The 19534-nt window shown below is 49.3% G+C and overlaps 1 protein-coding gene across 4 annotated transcripts; it reads right to left on the bottom strand.

Annotated features, from left to right (window-relative positions):
• Positions 1–294: 294 nt before the first annotated feature.
• LOC142896562 (girdin-like) lies at positions 295–18942 on the bottom strand. 4 transcript variants are annotated; one of them, XM_076038305.1, is made up of 29 exons: positions 18448–18942; positions 18254–18345; positions 16252–16357; positions 14597–14666; positions 13920–13978; positions 13739–13822; positions 13518–13658; positions 13096–13262; positions 11816–11897; positions 11207–11365; positions 10633–10779; positions 10377–10521; positions 9622–10182; positions 9321–9526; positions 7741–7935; positions 7533–7657; positions 7088–7232; positions 6839–7009; positions 6580–6741; positions 5972–6249; positions 5448–5591; positions 5186–5372; positions 4739–4884; positions 4523–4615; positions 3901–4079; positions 3220–3300; positions 1998–2285; positions 1737–1802; positions 295–1433 (listed from the first exon to the last, which is right to left on the bottom strand). In XM_076038305.1, the coding sequence occupies exons 1-29, from the start codon at positions 18508–18510 to the stop codon at positions 337–339; spliced, it is 5439 nt and encodes a 1812-aa protein (XP_075894420.1). In that variant the 5' UTR covers positions 18511–18942; the 3' UTR covers positions 295–336. The 4 variants fall into 4 exon arrangements, with proteins under 4 accessions (XP_075894420.1, XP_075894401.1, XP_075894410.1 ...); XM_076038286.1 differs by having other exon boundaries at positions 18254–18942; XM_076038295.1 differs by lacking the exon at positions 3220–3300 and having other exon boundaries at positions 18254–18942.
• Positions 18943–19534: the final 592 nt, after the last annotated feature.

The following is a 19534-nucleotide window of genomic DNA, read 5'->3' as shown; positions in this document are numbered from 1 at the left end:
GCATTGCATAACTGTACTATGGAGCATCTACAGGTTTCATGATTTCACCCTGACATAAAGATGTGAGATCAAGTGGGACATTAGGAAACAGGGACTAACATTACCATTATTTGCAATATATATATATATAATCTGGATTTGATTGGATTGTGTGCACAAAGAGGAACAGTTTTGAAACACAATATTCCTGTAATACAAATAATTTAATGAGGAAACAATTTGAGATGCATGTACAGAATGTACACTATAGGGTTAAGGTTAAATTTGTGTGCGTGTGTGAAATGAAACGTCCTGCAGTAACCCCCGAACAATATTCCCCTAAATGAACAGCTCCATTCATGCCAGTGCGAGAGGCTTCTCCTTCTCCACCGCGGCTGAGTTCTTCTCTGCACTTTGATTCTGCTGCTTCTCCATGCTGAGGAGTGTCTGCGTAGCGTCGAGAGCAGAGCCCTGGCTCTCCTGACAGAGGAAGGTCCTGTTGCTGCTGCCCAGGGCCTCCAGACTGGTGGTGGGCTTCAGGCGAGAGTCGCTGAAGATGGTGTTCGAGAAGACCGAGTTGAACGTGAAGGAGGCGTCAAAGAGCGACTCCTGCACGGGGGCTCTGGCGTGCTCCGAGGGAACCACCGCCGCTGGATCTCGGGGAGGTTTGACCGGAGGAGTCGACCCTGGCTCGCCCTTCTCGTCCTTCTTCTCGCTGCCCGTCTCCGGCTGCTGCTGACTGGCTGTCTTCTCCTGATCGCCGCTCGCTTCTGGAGGTGGACCAGAGGTCGGCTCAGCAGTCCCGGCCTGAACCCTGCAGTCGCTGTTCACGCTGGAGCGTCGAGAGGATCCCTCCGCTGTGGAAATGACGCTGCTGGCCCGGGGGAGACTCTTGGGCGATCTGGGCCGTTTGCCCCGCCCCTCTTTGGCCAGCGGTGTGGAGAAGCAGTTGAGGCAGCCAGACATGGAGGAGGATTTGCCCTGCACGTACAACACCGTCACAGGCGAGACGACAGACGCTCGGGTGACTTCGCCGTCAGCTTTGCCAGAGCTTGAACCGGAGTTCACCCCTTCAGGTCCTGGGTTTGTTTTGCCCATGTCCCCCGAGTCGGACAAGGTCAGCGCCACCTTCCCTCTGGACCCTCGCCGGATGCTCTTCGTGCCCCTTGTGAGCCAGAAATCCTGAGAGAGCCCTGGGTTTTGTTTCGGGGTGTTCACATTCTGACTGATGGCGTTGGAGGTGGCGGCGGCGGCGGCCTTGTCTTTGCTCTGGTGCAGCTTGAGCGCGTGCAGCGGGGTGGAGGCGTCGCTGGGCGGCTGGCAGGACGAGGAGGAGCAGCGGGACAGTGGCTGCTGCACCGGGCTGCTGCCGTTTGACCACGGCTCGTTTTCCAGGTTCAGGCTGAACTCGCCGCTGCTGCCGCTCTGGGCTCGACTCTGGACGCCATCCAGTCCTGGGGGAGAAGAAAAAAGACAGAAAGAAAGAAAGACAGAGAGAGAGAGAGAGAGAAGGAAAGAAAGAGGCAACCAAATGGAACAGTTTTAAAGAGCCATGATGTAATACTCTTGCTGACCAACAGAGGGCAACACGGTCTCTTTTCAAACAGCCGCTGGCCCCTGTGATCAGCACTGGTGGAGGGGATTATTATAAAAACAAGGTCACGATTGCAATTTGTTGGGTTTAGTCTAATTCCTGAGCTGGTAATACATCTGGATACTTGCTGAATCCCCTGGACGAGGGTCTGCAGGGGCTTTACCATGACTTTGCAGCTCATCGTTGTCCTCAAATCCAGGCGGCATGGCGCTGTCGTTTGAATCCTTGTCTGCGGGACAGAAGAAGAAGAAGAACAACAACAACAACAAAAAATCAGATGGTAGAAATGACCGAAACTTCTGGACAGCAGTTCAGACTGAATATTGTTGTTTTGTTTTTTTGTTAACTGAATCCAGCTACTGACGATGGCGTCGGACAGAATGGGGAGATGGGGGTGAAGGGGGTTGCCCATGGATGCATCTACCTGCCAGCCAAAGCTCTAAAGCCTCTGGAACAGTGCCAGCGCTGTCAGTTGCGGTGATGTGGCCGGATGACGGGGTGATGGGATGATTAAGGTGGAGGATGGACATGATGGAGGCGCTGGGGGATGAGGCGGATGCGCTGCTGATGCCGTCCTCTTCTTCCTCTTCCTCCTCCTCCTCCTCCTCCTCCTCCTCCAGGCCGTCAGCCTCTGATGTTTTCAGCTGCTCTGAGCTGGCCGCCCACCGTTCCTCCTCCGCAGGGGCTGAAGGGTGCTCCAGGTCGCTCAGGGCTGCGTTGTTGGACGGAGGTGGTGAAAGTGGTGGGATGCGGATGAGGGATTGAGGGATTGGGGGATGGAGGGATGGAGGGATGGAGGGAGGGGGCAGACATCGGAAGTCATGAAAACTAGGGGGTTGTTTGTGTTGGAGCGCTGAGACAATGGGTGGTGGATCTCGCAGTGAAATGAAATTGTGGCTGTAAAGTTGTTATTTACAGAAAAAATGTCCCCCTGCAATGCAGCATTCATTTGACTTTTGCATTTATTATTGATTTACCCACTGTGGGAGAAAAAGAAAAACTGCTTAGTATGTTTAAAGGGCCCGTTGTTTAGCGAGTTTCTGATTGTTATTTTTTTAGAGGAGCAGCCGGGCACAATTAACTATCCCAAAAATTATAGCTCTGCGTAAAATTGTAGAGTTTTATTTCCAATTTTTTTTAACAGCCTATATTTAGCCTGTTTTATCTGCCAACAGCCACCTGCACAAATACTCTATTTTAGGTTCCTGCTGAAAGTAATGTTTTTCCTAATACACACAATCAGCACCAGGCTGGAATGTGTTTTCCCAAGGCTGGGAGAACTACTGGAGCACTTTGTGACATCACAAAGGTGCTGTTCTCCAGAAATGTTTTAGCTATCTGAAAATGAAATACGAATGGACTTTCCAAGGGAGAGACGAAGATTATTGCAGGACATTTAAATCTGCAAAACAACTCCACGTAATAGTGATAAAAAGCACTTGTTGTTACACAAGCATGTGACTGTTTAAATTCAGCCTGCAAAAAAACCCCCCAAAAAACAAAACAACCTTGGCTTACAATGAGAGCAAACCCAACTAAGGCACGTGTTAGATGGCCAAAAAGAAGAAGCAGCAGAGATTGACTTGGAATGATCCCGTTAGCAGTGGAACTGGAGACGAGACAGACGAGACCAGAGTCTTTCTTACACATAGAACGACGGAAGAGGGACTTGACTTTGTCTCTGTCTTTCAGCCTGTTCCTCATACGGGGAAACATTTTCAGAGAGGCTGCGCAACAGCAAACAAAGCCACATAGGGAGGAGGAGGGGGGCAAAAGGGTGGGGGGGACAGAGAGGTGGAGGCAATCAGAGGCACAAGAGAGGAGAGGGAGGCGGGAGGGAGTAGGGGAGGGAAAGTGGAAAGCCATTAACAAATGAGAGAAAAACAGGGGAGACACGCAGGACGGCTGAGGAGAGTTCACACACGTTGTGCATGCAGAGGAACAACCTGCAACCTTCAGGTGTTTCCACCAGGGACCGCAAGGAGGAGCAGCTCCACCCTGATTACTCACCACCAAAACACCAGAAAACCGCATATTTAACCCTCTGTTTGCTGCTGTTGGCTTAAACTGCGACCGCGTGTCTGATGAAATGTGCTTTCAAATCAGACAGTTGCAAGTGGGCAGCTGTCAGCGCCCTTTGTGACATCACAAAAGGATTTCTCTTTACATTTCAAGGGAGTTTATGCACCTGCAGGAGACACACGTTGCACAACACGGGAAGTTCGAGTCATGTCCGATGGTGACCTCACTACCTGGTATCTAATTGGAGGAATGGAAGGCGGGACTTGAGCTACGCTGCGATTCGACTGACAGAGGTTGACACTCACTGCTGTGTCGCTGAGGGGGCGAGAGGGCGTGGCCTGCCGAGCCCCCCGAGCCGTCCGAGCTCAGGAAGGAGCCGCCGTCCTGACCAGAGGGCTCGTGCACGTGAAGCTGGTCGACTCCGTGCTCGCGGCTGCCGGATTTGATCAGCTTCTTCAGCTTCAGGGTGATCCAGTTTCCTCGCCTGTGACAGCAGAGAAGAGGGAGTGATGGCGGCGGATTACTGTTGCGATAATTTGCTGTTTTTTTTTTTTTTTTTTTTTTTTTCTTTAAAGCAAACTTGCTCCTAATCCAATGAAAAAGCAAAAACAAAACAGAACATCTGCAAGGAAACACCTGGATTGTAAACCAGGGCAAAGTATACTTGATGTGGTCATATTCTCTTCTGAATGCGAGAAAATGTGTCTGTGAAATTAAAAAAAAATGTGTCAAGACAAATCCAGTATCCGTTCATAATCCTCCATAATTTTAGTGCTGAAGGTGTATTTAGCTGCCCGAAGAAGACTTCTGTACAAAACAGTCAACATTTTCAGGTCTATTTGGTATTTTCAGTTTGAGTTGGGTATTTGCCTGATATGATACCATTTGACATTTGATATTAAACTTTTCGCATAACGGCCACATTACCTGCGAGGAGGCGTAGGCTCATAGAACTTGTACTGATCCATTATTTTTTCCTCCAACTTCTCCTTCTGCCTCCTCAGATCGTTCAGCTTGTCGCTACAGGCGAGCACAGAGAAAAAGTGGGAAGATCGTCACTTCCTTTTGGGTCTGTGGAAGTGCTGCGTTGTGTGCGTTTGCGTCAAAAGTGACTCCTCTTCTCCTATCTCAACTGCTGCTCACATGTACTGTCGCTCCTCCACGTGGAACAGGTCCTTGCTCTCCATCGTCTGCTCCAGCAGCGTTCGGTTCTGCAGCATCAGCGTCTCGATCTGGCTCAGCAGGTGGCGGTTCTCCTCCTCCAGGTTGCCCTTCAGCTGGCCGAGCAACTGGACGGCAGACAAGGAGGGTCAAACACCGAAATCAGGAAGCCATTGCCCAAAGGTAGATAGATAATTGATAGATAGATACATTTGTGGTCTTGGAACAGAGATCTATATGGGGTAAACCACTCTCCCTGGTCATCACTTAACTATATGTGTGTGTGTGTGTCTTTTTGTCTTTTGTTGGCCAGATGTTCCGCAGAGATTTCTTCAACCTGAGCAAAAGGTTTCTCGAGGTCTAGCTATACAGACGGATAGATGGATGGATAGAGACAGACAGACAGACAGGCAGGCAGTCAGCCAGTACCTCACACTGGTTTGTGAGCTTGGTGGTGGTGATGTCCAGCTGCTGGAACTCCTTCTTCAGCTTGGAGTAGTCTGCGTCCAGCCAGGTGTACTCCAGCTTGGCCTGGTTCAGCTCCCCCTTCAGCTGCTTGTGGTCGGCCGTCAGCAGCTCGTGGTCGCCCAGGAGCTGCCGGTACGTCTGGTTGAGCCTTGGGAGAAGATGACGAGCGTGTTTAAACCGTGTTCGCTGGCGGTCGGGCGGGACGTCGTCGTCCTCTCCTCACCAGTCCTTCTCGTCGCGGAGCCTGCAGCACTCGGCGGCAGCGCTCCTGTGCTGCTCCTTCTCCAAGTTCATCCTCATCTGCTCCTCCTTCAGGACCTTCTCCTGCTCCTCCAGCTTCTCCCGCTGCCGCAACAGGCTGTTGTACCTGCGGGGGAACACACCGTGTTAACAGCCGAATAGCCTTCGCTTCACCTCCCCCACCTCCCTCCTCCGCCTCCGCTTCCACCCCTTTTTCATCCTGGTCCTCCTTCTCTTCCTCCCACCCCCGCTCATCGTTTTCCTCCTCCTCCACCTGCTCCTCTCAATCCTCCTCACTTTTTCTCCTGGTTCTCCTCCACCTCCTTCTCCTCTCTGTCCTCTTGTTCCTCCTCCTCCTCCATCATCCCAAGCCTCCTAATCCTTCCCATCCTTCTCCTGACCTCTACCTTTTTTCTCCTTCTCTTTCACCTCCTCCTCTTTCTCCTCCCCTTCCTCATCCTGGTCCTTCTCATTCTCCTCCTCCTCCTCTTACACCTCCCCCCTCACCTGTCCTGCAGCGTGCGATGCTCCAGCTCCAGCGTGCGGTGGGCGTTCTTCAAGCAGCCGTGCTTGCCTATGAGGGCCTCGCACTCGGCGGCCTGCCGCTCGTGCAGCGCTGCCAGACGCTCGTGGTCCCGCAGCAGCTGCTCATGAGCACCGCGCAGCTCCTCGCGCTCACGCAGGGCGCCGTCGCGCTCGCCCTCCGTCCGCGAGCGCTGCTGCTGCAGCTGGGCGTTCTGGGCCAGCAGGGAGGCGCTCTGCGAGCTCAGAGTGGACTTCTCCACCTTGGGGGAACAGCAGAGTCGGTGCACAGTAAAAATTTCAGTCATTAGTTGGAGCTGCTGATTCTTGACCATTGTTGATGTTGTTTCTATTTGATTTCTAATTCTACTATTTATTCTTTCTGCACGCAATTTCCCCACTTGGGACTAATAAAGGTTTGTTCTTCTTCTAATTTCAGCTTGAAGTATTGACTTTTGCCTGGAATTCTTTCCTGCTAGTGACACGCCAGAATAGTTTCAAGGTTTAAAAAATATTTACAGAGATATTTGATAGAGCCTGCAATGACATAATGGTGGCTGGCAAAAGGTAGGGTCTCTTTAAAGGAACTGCACCTGCAGGTTGGCGTTGTGCGTCTGCAGCGCCGTGCTGTTCTCCTGCAGCGACGCCGCCTGCCTCTGCAGCGCCAGGATCTGGGCCTGCTGGCTGTCCGACTGACCCTCCAGCTGCTTGAGCTGCACCTGCGCCCCCTGGCGCTCCGCCTCCAGCGTTGCGTTCTGCAGGAGGAGACGGGACGGGTGAATGCAGCGCATTGCTCGCAGGTGGGGGGAGGTTTTACGGTCCGGGAGAAAAAACCAAGGGCCGAGGACTGACGTTTCTCTCCACTTGGATGAGTCGGTCTTTGAGCTTGAGCAGCTCCTTGGTGGCCTCCTGGCTCTCCCGCAGCCACTGGCTCATCGCTCTGCTGCCGCTCTCCCCGGGAGGGGTGGAGCTCGTCGACTCCTCCTCCTGCCTCTGCTGCAGCGCCTCGAAGCTCAGCTTCACCTGCGAGGTGCAGCGGAGACGGGACGCCGTTCACGCGTGAACTCGTGCTAGTGTGCGAAGGTGAGGTGCGTGACTTACACTCCGGAGCTCCTGGCGCAGCTGCTGGTTGAGGCTGGAGGACTCCCGCAGACGAGCTTCCAGAGCTGCCAGCTTGTCCTCTTTGAGCTGCAGAGACTTGTTCAGCGACGACACCAGCTCCGACTCCAGCACCTCGAACCTGCCGCTGCAACAAAACAGCAGATTTGATATTTTTTATCAGTATCTAAATGCAAATGAGGAAAACGGCCCATTAAAGGTGCAGTTAGCTCAAATTCAACATTTAAACTGAGTTTGATCTGATCCATAAAACCATGACATTAGGGTTAGAAGTAAGGCGGTGATGGAGGTGGTGCACGGATGGTATTTCTTCTCAATATGAAATACGTTTGGAGAAAAAAATGTCACAAGAGCCTCGACTTTTGAATAATGGGTGAACTGCCCCTTTAAGTTACACATTGCTGGGGCTGCTGTGGTACTGAATCACCTCAGGCCTGATGTCTCGTGGGCTGTTTTGTGGTCCTGGTTTAGGACTTTGGTCTCCAGCTGGTGGTTCAGCTTCTCCACCTCGTTGTCCCTCTGTTGACTCTTCAGCTTCTCGCTCACTAGCTCCTGGACACAGACACAGAAGATTCAGATTTATTTTTCCCACCCTGAACCCAGGATGTGAGCAGGAAATGGTTGGTTCTCTTCACCTCTCTTAGGGTGACCAGGGTCCTTTGGTCGATGGCAGCCTGCTTGCACAGTTCTCGGTTGTCCCCTTCCAGACTTTTGACCCGCTCGGCCGCCTCCTTCAGCGCCTCCACCTCCTTGACCAGAGAACGCATCTCCCTCTCCAGGCTGGCCATGCAGACGTTGCTGCTGTCCAAGTTGGACTCCTGGATCTCAGCCTGAGATGGCAACAATTCCAGAGGTCCAGTCACGACCGCTTGAGTCAAAAATGAACTTTAATACATTTACAATTTTTTTCTAACATGGAGGTGAAACTGGAGGTGGGATTTCCTCGCATCTCAATATGTCCGAAAAAACCCCCACATATGTTGGTATTTGTTTTTTTTCTGGGACTAAAAAAAACCCCAAACTTTAATCAGGCTGAAACTCACCGAAACGACCTACTATAGTTTAGCATGAGGTGGAATGGTAGGATGCAAAATCTGTATAAAAAAATTTGAAAAACAGTATGCTATAGTATGTTGTTGATTTCTGGCACAATAAAAACCCCGAAATACTTTAATCAGCTTGAAACTCACTGAAATCACCGTCCTATGATAGTTTGGCGTGAGATGGAGTGGTATAATGAAAATGCCCACAAGTCCAAAAAAAGGAAAAATCAGCACAGTATGTCTTTTTTCAGGGGCAAAAAATAAACACTTTAAACTGCCCAATACTCACTAAAATGACCGTCCGATAACTGTCTAGCATTTCATATAATTTATTTGTATGTTCGAGTAGCAGGTGCCATGTGTCTCCTCCTGATCTGTCCATGATAGCTGTGATCTATGTTAGCTAGCACAGCACTTGGCCATAATGACTGAGCTGAACTCCCAGTTGACATGCACTCCTGCTAGAACCTAGATGACAAGTACTGTGGATTTCAGCTTCATGTTCAAACTCTTCAAGTTTTGCGGGAATGAACTCCACTAGGCTGACACCACAACCCCCCAGGCATGATAACTGAACTAAGCTCCCAGTTGACATGCAACTTCACTGTTGCCTAAATCAGTGGTTTTAAAACAGGGGGCTGCAGCCCCCTGGGTGTAAATAAATACCCTGGCATAAATAAATAATAGAATCATATCATCTTTTAATCATTATTTACAGATATTTACAAATTCACAGATATAATCTAATTACTGTTTTAACATTAATGTTAAATATAATAATATTTCATATGGATATGTGGTAGACTGGTTTCTTTCCCCTTATCCAAACTCCAACTCCAACCCCAACTTCAACTCCAACCACAACCCTAACTCGAAGCCCAACTCTTAACTAACCGTAACCCCAACCACAACCCTAACCTTAACCCTGACTCTAGGCCCAACTACAACTCCAACCCAAAGTCCAACTCTTAACCAACCCTAACTCCAAGTCCAACTGCAACCCCAACTCTAAGCCTAACCCTAACCCCAACCCCAATTCCAACCCTAACCCTAACCCTAACACCAACCCCATCCCCAACCCCAACCCCAACCCTAACCCGGAGCCTAACTCCAACCCTAATCCTAACCCCAAGTCAAAACCCAACTCTAAATGAACTCTACCCCCAACTCACCTGCTGGCGCAGCCGCCTGTTTTCCTTCTCCAGCTGTCTCTTCTCCCGCTCCAGCGCGCTGGTCTCCTGCTCCAGGCTTTGCTTCTCTGTTTCCAGTTGCTCCAAGCGGCGCACAGAGATGCGTAGCTCCTCCAAAGTGGCCTGCAGGCTCTGGTTCTCAGCCTCCAACTCCTGCACCTCGGCCTCCAGCCGCTGGACTTTACGGGCTGGAGCAGGCGAGGCGGGCAGAAAAACAAAACTTTAGCGAAGCCCTGCATCATCTCCTGACCTCCTACAGTATCTGCTGACCTCCAGAACCTACCGGTGGTGTCCAGGGAGGCCTGTAGGTGCTGATTAAACGTGTCCATGGCCCGACACTTGGCCTCCAGCCGCTGTTTCTGCTTGTCGTTATGTGAAGGACGTGTCAGTGGACCCTGGTGATGGCAACTGGGACTACTGCCGTTTGAGCTGGGCAGGCCACCACCAGAGGATCCAGCGGAGGAGCGTCGCCGGTTGAGATGGTTCTCCAGGATTTCAAGCTCAGACCTGAGACAATTGGAGGAATCTCCTCTGTCGTTGAGCTCTACCGACTCCTGCGTGTGAAAGTTCAGATCGTCCCCAAAGGCAATGACATTCTGGGCCACCTTTGAATCTCCATTAAGCATTCGCTCCTGCGCTGAGCATTGCTGGAAGCCATTAGGTGGGCAGGAGGTCTGAGGAACCTCCGAGGAGGTGCTTTGGTCGACCACTAGTACGCAACCGCTGGTCACCGAGGCGGCTTGAAGTTCCTTGATGGTCCTCAAGAGACTCTGGTTCTCCTTCTCCAGCCTCAGCATCCGACTGTGGGTCCTCTCGCTCACCTCCTCGCTCAGGGTCTGCTGACCTTTACACAAAGAAATGACGGCCATTAGACAATGAAGGTGGAGATTTGAGGCTGAGACAGTAGAAGAAGTTCCCAGTTAAGGGAAGTTTAAACGATGGATGGATGATAAATGGTTTGAAAAGTGTGAAACAGTGATTATCTATTGGCCTGCTTTATCGTGTCAGCCATGACATGATCTCCTCGGGAGCTCTTACCTTGAGAGCTCTTGCTGGTCTTGGAGAGCTGCTCCAGCTCCCAGCCCAGCAGCTGGGACTCGTCCATGCTCCTCCTCTGAGCCAAACACAGCGTCAGGTTCTCCCCCTGCAACTCCTCGATGCGTCTCCGGTCCTCCTCCCTCTCCTGCCGCGTTCGTGACAAGACGATAGGAAAAAACAGATCATTTTAACACCGGCAGTGTGGACAGATGAGAGACTTGTTGTTGTTGTTGTTGTTTGAGCTTGGAGGTTTGACCTGCTCCATGTCATGCACACGGGCCTTGAGCAACAGGCCTTGCTTCTCCAGCTGGTGGACCTTATCTGATCGTGCCCTCCAGCCTTCCAGCTGGTCCTCCAGCACCTCTTTGGTCTCCTGAAGCACCCTGTTGTCCTCCTTCAGCTCCTGGAACACAGAAAGAAAAACAGTCCAATGATCACTCGTCCACTTTCTTTCTGTCACAGCTTCTCCTGCACTGCACTGGGGGTTCTCGAGGTGCTTTATCCAGTCCTAGCTGTCTGAAGGTGAAGGTGGGGCTGGATCTATTCACCCTTCACCTCAAGCCTGGGAATTGAACCCACAGTCTTTTTTCTGTGCACCAACGGTCAAATAAACCATATTTTAGAGGGAAAAATCTCGAGCAGAGCAAATTATGGGAAGTGAAAGGTGGGAATCCATTTAAGTCAAAATGTGTAAGATTGAGATGTTTGACTTTTTATCTCTACAACGCCACCTTTTCGTTTTCTTGCTACCTAATCCGCTTATTGGATCAAAAGTATCCAACATTTAATCAAGGTTTTGATAACCAATAGTGCCATCAGGCGACGCCAACCTCCACTTTGGCTTTGTAGAACTCCATCTTGTGCAGCTGCTCCCGGTAGCGTGCGGCTTCGCTCTCCAGCTTGTCGGACCTGATGGCTCTCTCCCGCAGGGCATCCACCTCGTCACGGTAGGCGCGAGCAGCTCGGGCGTCTATCAGCAGCTGTGAGTTCTGGAAAAGGTCGGAACACAATCGACGTAGCTGATGAAGTTTCATTGTGGCTGCTTGGTGTGGTGCTCAACTGTTCCACTCAGTGTCTTGAAACATCTGTGTGCTGTGGGGCATTGCAGCAGCTGCTCCCAAAATGACCAAAGATAATCAATAATAGCTGCTCCAATTTCCAGTCTGATTTGTGTCGCTCACCCAACGTGGTGCAAAGAGCGATTAAACAGATTATAAAAACCTGACATCTGATGTCAATGCAAGGTTTAATTGTGCCTCCGAGTCGGAGTTCAATGGTTTGAATTTGCCGACATTAAGCGCTGCCCTGCTTCTGCGCACGTTAATCTGTATAATCTGCAGTCGGAGCGGTCAGGAGGTCAGCGATGCAGTGCTCAGAACGTAAGGAGCAGCGGTCTGCCCCTTTATTCTCCTCCTCCTCATCCTCCTGCTCCTCTTCACCTCCTGCTGGATCCTCTTCAGCTCCGCCTCCATGTTGTCCAGCTCGTGCCTGCAGTCCAGCATCTGCTCACTCTTCTCCTCCCTGTTGGCCAGATGTTGAAGTTAGTTAGTGGAAAGAAAGTGCGTCGCCTGGCGCCTGCTTCTGTCCACGACAACCTGCAGACAAAAACATGTTCCTGTCTTCTGTGAGAACAAGTCAAATACTTTACTGACAAATAAACTATTTCTCCACTGACATTTTCTTTCTCCCACGTTGTTGTCGCTGCGTGAAAAGGAACCCCACACGTTTTGAGTTCGATAAAGAAATCTATAACTGTATCAGTAGATACATCTATTGATGTCAGCTTAGAGCTCAGTTCAAAGTCAGTTCACATGTGACGCTTTCAGTTTGTATTGTGTTTGTGTGGACAGGCAGCAGCATCGAAAGAAAGGATTGAATAGAGGGTAAAAGGGGATGGTGAGGTCTTGATCGGATAAGGGGTGTGTGCGTGTGTGTGTGTGTGTGTGCATGTGCTCTATCTGATGCAATGTGGGTCAGCGATATTGCACAGCAATGGAACCTGCCAAGTCCAGGGCCATAATGTGGGCCAAACTCCCCGGGGCGTCTCCTCTCCTGGAGTATCTGTGTTTGGCTCTCACTCTGTCAGCTGTGCCAGCGTCAGACTGAACACTCACCCTCCACCAGCTACCGTCAAACTCCTACTGTACTGAGTGCACTATGTAGTAAGGGGCAAAAAAATTAAAGGCCCACTGTGTGTGAGGTCTAGGTAGCCCCTGCCTTTGTCTGCGATAGCATTAAGCCAATGGACATCCAGCACAGTAAGCTGTTAGCTTTAGCTGTCACATGATTATTTGCACTTTATGTCAAAGAACCTGTTCAGCAAGAAAACAGGTGGATTCAGTGTTAAATGCAAAATTCTTCGAGAGAAATAATATTCTGATGCCACAGTGAGTTTTCTGGTGTCTCATGTGATCTCACGTCCTTCTGATAGCAGCTGTGATGTCAGGGTGACATTATGAAATGTCAACATGGCGCAACATACTTGCCTCTGTATTGGATCGTTTACTAATATTTATTATTAGCAAATGAAATGCAACTTAAATATAAAGATATGGATATTTCATGCAATCTTCTACCATTTGTTGTATTACAAACTGGGCCTTTGCGGATACATTGATAAAATCTGCAAGGGATTTCCTGGATCTCTTCCTGTCAGGCAGACCTGAGACTGATGCTCCTAGCAAATTTGACAGAAATCAAGCGCTCACGTCATACTCACAGTTCTTGTCTGAGGCGCCTGACTTTGGCCTTGGAGTCGGCCAGCTCCACTGCCAGGTGTTGCTGCGTCCCCGCCTGCTGTTGCATGCTGGGAGCGTAGCTGCACAACTGCGGACTGCTAAGTGAGCTGGTTGGACCTTCTGCCTCCTGCATGAGCTCTGCTATAGTCTGCAAACAACATAATTCATTTAGCCCAACTTTGCCCTCCTCAAGTTATTGTGACATCATCCATCCATCATCCATCCATCATCCATCCATCCATCCATCCATCCATCCATCCATCCATCCATCCGTCCAATTTCTCCATCCATCCATCCTTCTATCTACCATCCATCCATCCATCCATCCATCCATCCATCCATCCATCATCCAGAACCTGCACCATCATCGCAAGGCCGACACAATGACACACTGAGTATGTACCTCCAGGTGGACGTCCCTTTGGTCCAGCAGGTGTCGCAGGCGGGCGGCCATGCTCCTCGCCACGACCTCCAGCTCATCCAGGTGCGCCTCGCTGGACTCCAACCAGTGCATGTCCAGGATGTTCTCCTGGCTGTGGGTCAGCTGGGAAACACGAGGAAGAGACGTCAGGGCGGCCATAAAGCCGGACACCTAACAGAAGAGCTGGTGTGGAGAAGCAGTACCTCCTGAATGTGCACCGCGATGGCTGCTTTGGTCTCAAAGTCCAGCGTCTGGATCCTGGCGATGTACTCGTCTTTCTTCTCACACTGAGCACAAAATGTTAACCGGCTCATGTCTCCAAAGCTCAAACGAGAGGCGCGGTCTATTTTCTGAACAAAAGGGGTTTTTAAATTTAGCACTTACCTGGACCGCACAGCCCAACAGCAGCAGCAGGAGTTTCTTGATCTCCTCCAGACTTTGTTCTGTGGAGAGTTTATATAGTCATTTTTTTTTATAAAGGTCACAGTCTGGGATAAAACTTATCTGATTCAAGCAGCGGGAGCTGCTGGCATGGATTTAAGAGGAAATGAGCACGAGCCGGTGAATTTGGGTCAAAGCATCAACCTGACAAGCCGGAGCAGTTATCAGGCTGACGGAGTGCAATTGAATTTAAAAAGGTTGCAGAACGAGCTCGAGAAGTTGCTATGTGAGGAAAAACCATGTTTTTAAAACCTGAAAAGCTTCAATTGTGAGAAAATCTCAAGCGCTTGTAATGCAATATTGACCTCTGAGACTTATTTTAGTTAAATGTGTTGTATTCTTCATTTTACATCACACAGACAAGGTTTGGTGGCTGAAGTTTGTCTTTTTCTGTTGGTCATTTGTTTCCCCACTTTAGAGAAAAGAGTCGTCACAGGAAACAAAGTCCTGATTTGCGGCTAAATTATTGGAAATCTATTTGCGTGGGGATGGCTTATTGAGTATCAGCATCCAGACCAATCAGGCTTCCAACCAACTATTGACTCGGTCTTGTTGCAGCTCCGATAAATTAAAAGAAAAAAAAAAGAGGGAGGGGTGAGTTTCCCTTTATTGGAACGTACCGCAGTACGGGCTCCTGCCAAGCAGCAACACGTTTGGCAGAGGAATCAGGATTAATTGTCTCAGATTATCCTGCAGAGGGGAAAAAGCACAAGAATGGATGAAGAGTGAGACAAAGGATACTTTTGAGGAGTTTTTTTTTTTTTTTTTAGGTTTTGCCAAAATAAAACAAAGACGGAATGCAACACTTCTTGGGCTTCGGCCACATTCCCTGAATGGCCTGCCTGGGATGTATGCATGTCCACCACATAGAAGCTGCTGGAAACGAGTGTCTGTGTGTGTGTGTGTGTGTGTGTGTGTGTGTGTGTGTGTGTGTGTGTGTGTGTGTAGTTGTGTACAGCACCAGCCAGCCAAATAGAGGAGAGCTCCAGTTTCCCCGGTGTAGTGGTGAAACCTACTCAAACATTCTGGTCACAATGATGCGTCAGGACAGAGAGAGGCTGCTGCTCATGTGTCTGGCTGCAGTTTAGGTTTTATTTAAAAATAAATAAATAAAATAAAATAAGTCCTTCTAATTCAGTTGTCCTGAATGTTCCCTCATCTCCCATCACCCTCTTTCTCCCTGAGGAGTCTTGAGGGGAAACTCTCCAAGGAATTAGAGGTCTTACACTCTCCCCTGCTATTAACTTGTTGTAACGGAGAGCAGTTTCCAAACGGCCAAACAGAGAAAAAAAAATCATTGTCCTTGGAGCAGGTAGTTCCAGAGAAGAATTTGTTTGCGTGGAAACTGCAGATACCCGGTGCACAAGCTGCCCTACATGGGCTTCATGTTTTATTTTGCATACCGGCAGATGCTTGAATATGAAGCAACAGTGTGTCATCAACAGGAAGTTTTTTGGAGGCAAATAAATATTTAGATGCTTTCCCAAAATGTCAGGAGGCCTCTACATTTAAAGGTCAACTTTTAGATTTGTGGTGACAAAATACAAACATACAAAACATAATAGATATATAAATATAAAAAAATATTTAAGATATAACTAATCTCAGTTCTTCTTCAAAGCAGTTCTGGAAATCACACCTTGTGATGTCACAAAGAGATGACTCAGAGGTCCACCCAGTGCCCCGCTTTTATTTTTTTTTAAACTCCTTTCCAATTGTGGACGAAGCTTCCCGCAAAACTTGAAGAGTTTGAACATGAAGCTGAAATCCAATATTTCAGCAGCAGGCTGTAAACAGAGGGCTACATGTTTTTGTAGGATGTGCAGAGCTGTCTGCATAATCAAGCATGTGAGGGCTGCTTTGGGATAGTAAGTTATAGAACCTTTAATCTTACTGATTGATGGAAAGCTACAAGAGGAAAATCCAGGAGGATCTGACACTCGGTGGCTCTGAGGATGCTGCTGCAGCGCTGCAGTGTTAGTGTGGCGCTAACCTCGCTCACGCACCAATTACACACATGTGAACACAGCAGATATTTAGGGCACGCATCTTAAGAAGGCCTCGCTCATCCGCTGGGACGCGCGCGCCAGCAGAAACCCGATTGAAGTGTGTGCGTGTGTGTGTGCGTGTGCGTGTGCGTGTGTGCGACTCAAACTGATGCTGAGATTGTGAGAAAATCCACATTAAATGTCCAGAAGAATGTAATCTGATGTAGGCAGAGGCCAGCAACGTTACACAACATACAGTACTGCACGTTTAAGGACCTTAAACTCACCAGATAAAACGTCTTGATCTGCTGGACAACAACGTTCAAGTTGTGCATCCTCTGGCCGGCGTCCCTGCTCACCGTGTTAGCACCCTGCGGTGCAGCCGCAGGGTTTCTGTCAGAGGCAGAGCAACAAAGGGTGAGTTTCACTTAGCAGCCAGGGCTGATGACGAGCAAGCAAACTAACTAACTAACTAGCTAACTAACTAACTAATTAACTTACTAACTAACTAACTAACATCTGTCAAAGTTACTATCACATTCTGCTAATACAGTGCTAACTTTGCAACCATGTGATGTCGTGCCCATGGACTCCAATGTAAAAAAAAAAGACACCAGGAGAAAAACAATGTGTCAAGGCTGCAGCCCACTTTGTTTAGAAACAGTACCAGTATCACCAGACTCAAGCCAAAATATCCTTCTAGAACGGGAACGGGAGTTCATATAAACTTGAGAAATAGGGTGAGTTAGCTCGAGTGCTAACTGGAGAACATGCAAGCTACCAAGAAAGGCTCCAGTTTTGTTTATCAGCTGTTGTTGTATTTTCATTTTTCGGGTCTTTTGGCCTTGGTGGACGTCGATTGGTAGTAAAAGGGCAACGATAATTTTTCAGGAAAATACTATTGCTTTAATGTTCTCAAGCCTTTATTGTGCTGTGATTTGGAACTTTTCCCAGTCTGAATCCGAGAGACAGAAAACAAAAACATGCACGCTGCTTCACATTTTTTCCCCCTCCCCTCTCTTTGACTTTATCCTGTTTCTGTTCCCACCCCTTACACCACCTCCCCTCCACTCCCTCCCCCGGCCCCACCCATCTGTGTCCCAGTGCCAATGAACACCAGCGACAAGGCCCTAATCCCAGAGGGTCTCCCAATCCGGGAGATTATCCCGCCTCCTCTCCTCTCCTCCCCTCGGCGGGCGCAGCATTGTTTTGCACTCCAGATCCGGCTGTTGTGACCCGGGATGGGATAAGTGTGGGGGGTGGGGAGTGGTGGTGGTGGTGGTGGTGGTGGGGGTGACGGCGGCTAGACAAAATTAACCACCAGCACTGGGTCATCACTTTTTTTCCTGTACGTTGCAACTCTCCAGTTTCAGGTCCTCGACGCTGCCATAAAGCCGACCGGGCGGTCGACGTCATGCTGGGATGTTTAATAAAGTGAGCCGCTGGCTGGCAGAGGGGAAATAAAACATGGCCTGGTTTTGGGTGATGCTAATTCCCAGAGAACATAAGGCGCCACCATCATAATCTCCTAAGTAGCATCTTGACAGCGTCTATGATGCTGCTTGCCCTCTTGCCGGACTTTGCACCGCAATGTAAAGTGGAACATATGTGAATTTCATGTTCGTCCCAGCACGATTTCTCCGTGCAAACCAAACCTTGAAGTGAAGAGGAAGTTTGGTCTAAAGACTTCTGCAGAACTCCACCTTCGATTCTGCGGAGCAACGAACAGCAAGCAGCTCCTCAACCAGGAGGACGCAGGCAGACGCTTGATTCAGTCCCACGGCATCACGTTAACTCATAAAGTTCATCCGCTTTCTGGAAAGTTTGACGGAGGCAAGCGTTTGGGAAATCATCCCTTTGTGACATCACAAAAGGATCCTCCTGATATCCTGTTTCTGTCTTCTTCCAGACATGTGGAAGGCAAAACGAGGCATCGTCTAGAGTTTTTACAGGGTGCTGTAAACAGGGCTAAATATGCTGTTTTCCGGAGATCACTATTCACTATTTTAGAATGAATGGTGCAACACAGCATTCAAAAATGAGCACAGAATGAATGAAAAAAAAGTGGCTTCTATTGGGACACTGGTCAACAGGATCAAAACACAGACTACTAATCTCTCTCTCTCTCTCTCTCTCTCTCTCTCCCCCTCTCTCTCTCTCTCTCTCTCTCACACACACACACACACACACACACACACACACACACACACACACACACACACACACACACACACACCAGGATTAGGAATACTGACACGTGAATGAACAAAAGGCGGCCTGATGACTCACATTTGCATGATGACGTCACTGAGCAGGACGCCGTCCAGCAACTCGGAGAAGTCCAGGTGCGCGGCCCCGTCGTGTGGCACGAACGTCCTCACCTGAGAATCAGGGAAAGAGTGTGTGTGTGTGTGTGTGAGACAGCTGTCACGCGTGCGCGCACGGGAAGGCAGCCGCTGCAGCTCCCTGCAGACTGAACTCACCCAGGTGACCAGCGGGCTCAGCATGAAGTCATCCAGAGCGGGCAGGAAAAGTCCGCTCTCCATCGTCCCTGCAGCCTCTTTGTAAATCTCTCTCCTCCTTCCGATGGCCGATCAGCCTCTGCAGACAGTCCCAGCTGCTCCTGTTAGCACCATGCTAACCGAGATGAGGGGATGGAGCCAGCTTCTGCTGCTGCTGCTGCTGCTGCTGCTGCAGGAGCGCAGCTTCCCCGCCGCCCCATCCAGATAAAGTCAACTAGTTACGGACACTTCAGGCGCGCACCGACCGTCTCCTCGCCGCTCCTCCGGGACCAAACGGGGCCAAAGTTGTTGGAGTTCAGTCCGAGCCGCAGCTTGTCCCGCATCACTCCAGCAGAGTCTGCTGCTCTGCTGCAAAGGCATCCGCCGTCAATCCCCGCAACACCCCCTCCCTCTCCCCCTGCCCATCCTCACCCCCCTCCCCTCAGCACAAAGAGTTGGCGCTGATGGTTTTCTGAATGGAACTGACTCTTCAACCAGACCAACAAACAAACAAACTTCCGGCCACTGTTTATTCAGACTTCGATGCCGCGGCTGCGGACGAGCTGATGCTGCGTCCCCAAAATTCTTCCGTATTATTATGCCACCCTGCTACCGAGAAAAGCGCCACCTAGTGCCACGTTGACCACTCAGCCTGCAGTAGAATATAGTCTCAAAGAGCTTTAAAAATCATTTTTGGTCAACTTTTTCCCCGTTTGATCTTTCATTTGTTGTTTATGCATTTTTTATTTATTTTTTTTAATAATACGAATAATAACAAAGACAAATACATGTAATTTTTAAATTTTCTTAATATTGAAAATTTAATTCAAGAGCAGTACATAATGAGATGCAGGAATATGAAACGCATTAAAATGTTTTTCTCATGTTAACAATCAAAAGTCCTCACCAGACAGACAGACAGACAGACAGACAGACAGACAGACAGACAGAGAGAAATAAATAAATAAATAAATAAATGAATAAATATTCACTCTGGAATTATCATTATTCCCTTACATTTTTGGACAAACATTTGTTTTGCTTTTTAACAGACTCGGTTGTCACATTA

Source organism: Nelusetta ayraudi, unplaced genomic scaffold, assembly GCF_046127955.1.
Source record: "Nelusetta ayraudi isolate G7.1 ecotype Tasmania unplaced genomic scaffold, CSIRO-AGI_Nayr_v1 ptg000004l, whole genome shotgun sequence".
Classification (NCBI taxonomy): Eukaryota; Metazoa; Chordata; class Actinopteri; order Tetraodontiformes; family Monacanthidae; genus Nelusetta; species Nelusetta ayraudi.
Note: the sequence above shows the minus strand (reverse complement) of the source record. Positions and strands in the feature narration are given on the sequence as shown.

Coding starts and splice junctions, on each gene's coding strand:
- LOC142896562 (XM_076038286.1), bottom strand. CDS start 18,510: ATGGAGAGCGGACTTTTCCTGCCCGCTCTGGATGACTTCATGCTGAGC. Junction 14,667..16,251: donor AGATCAAGACGTTTTATCTG/GTGAGTTTAAGG, acceptor TCCCCTCTGCAG/GATAATCTGAGACAATTAAT. Junction 9,527..9,621: donor GGCCTCCCTGGACACCACCG/GTAGGTTCTGGA, acceptor CGCCTGCTCCAG/CCCGTAAAGTCCAGCGGCTG.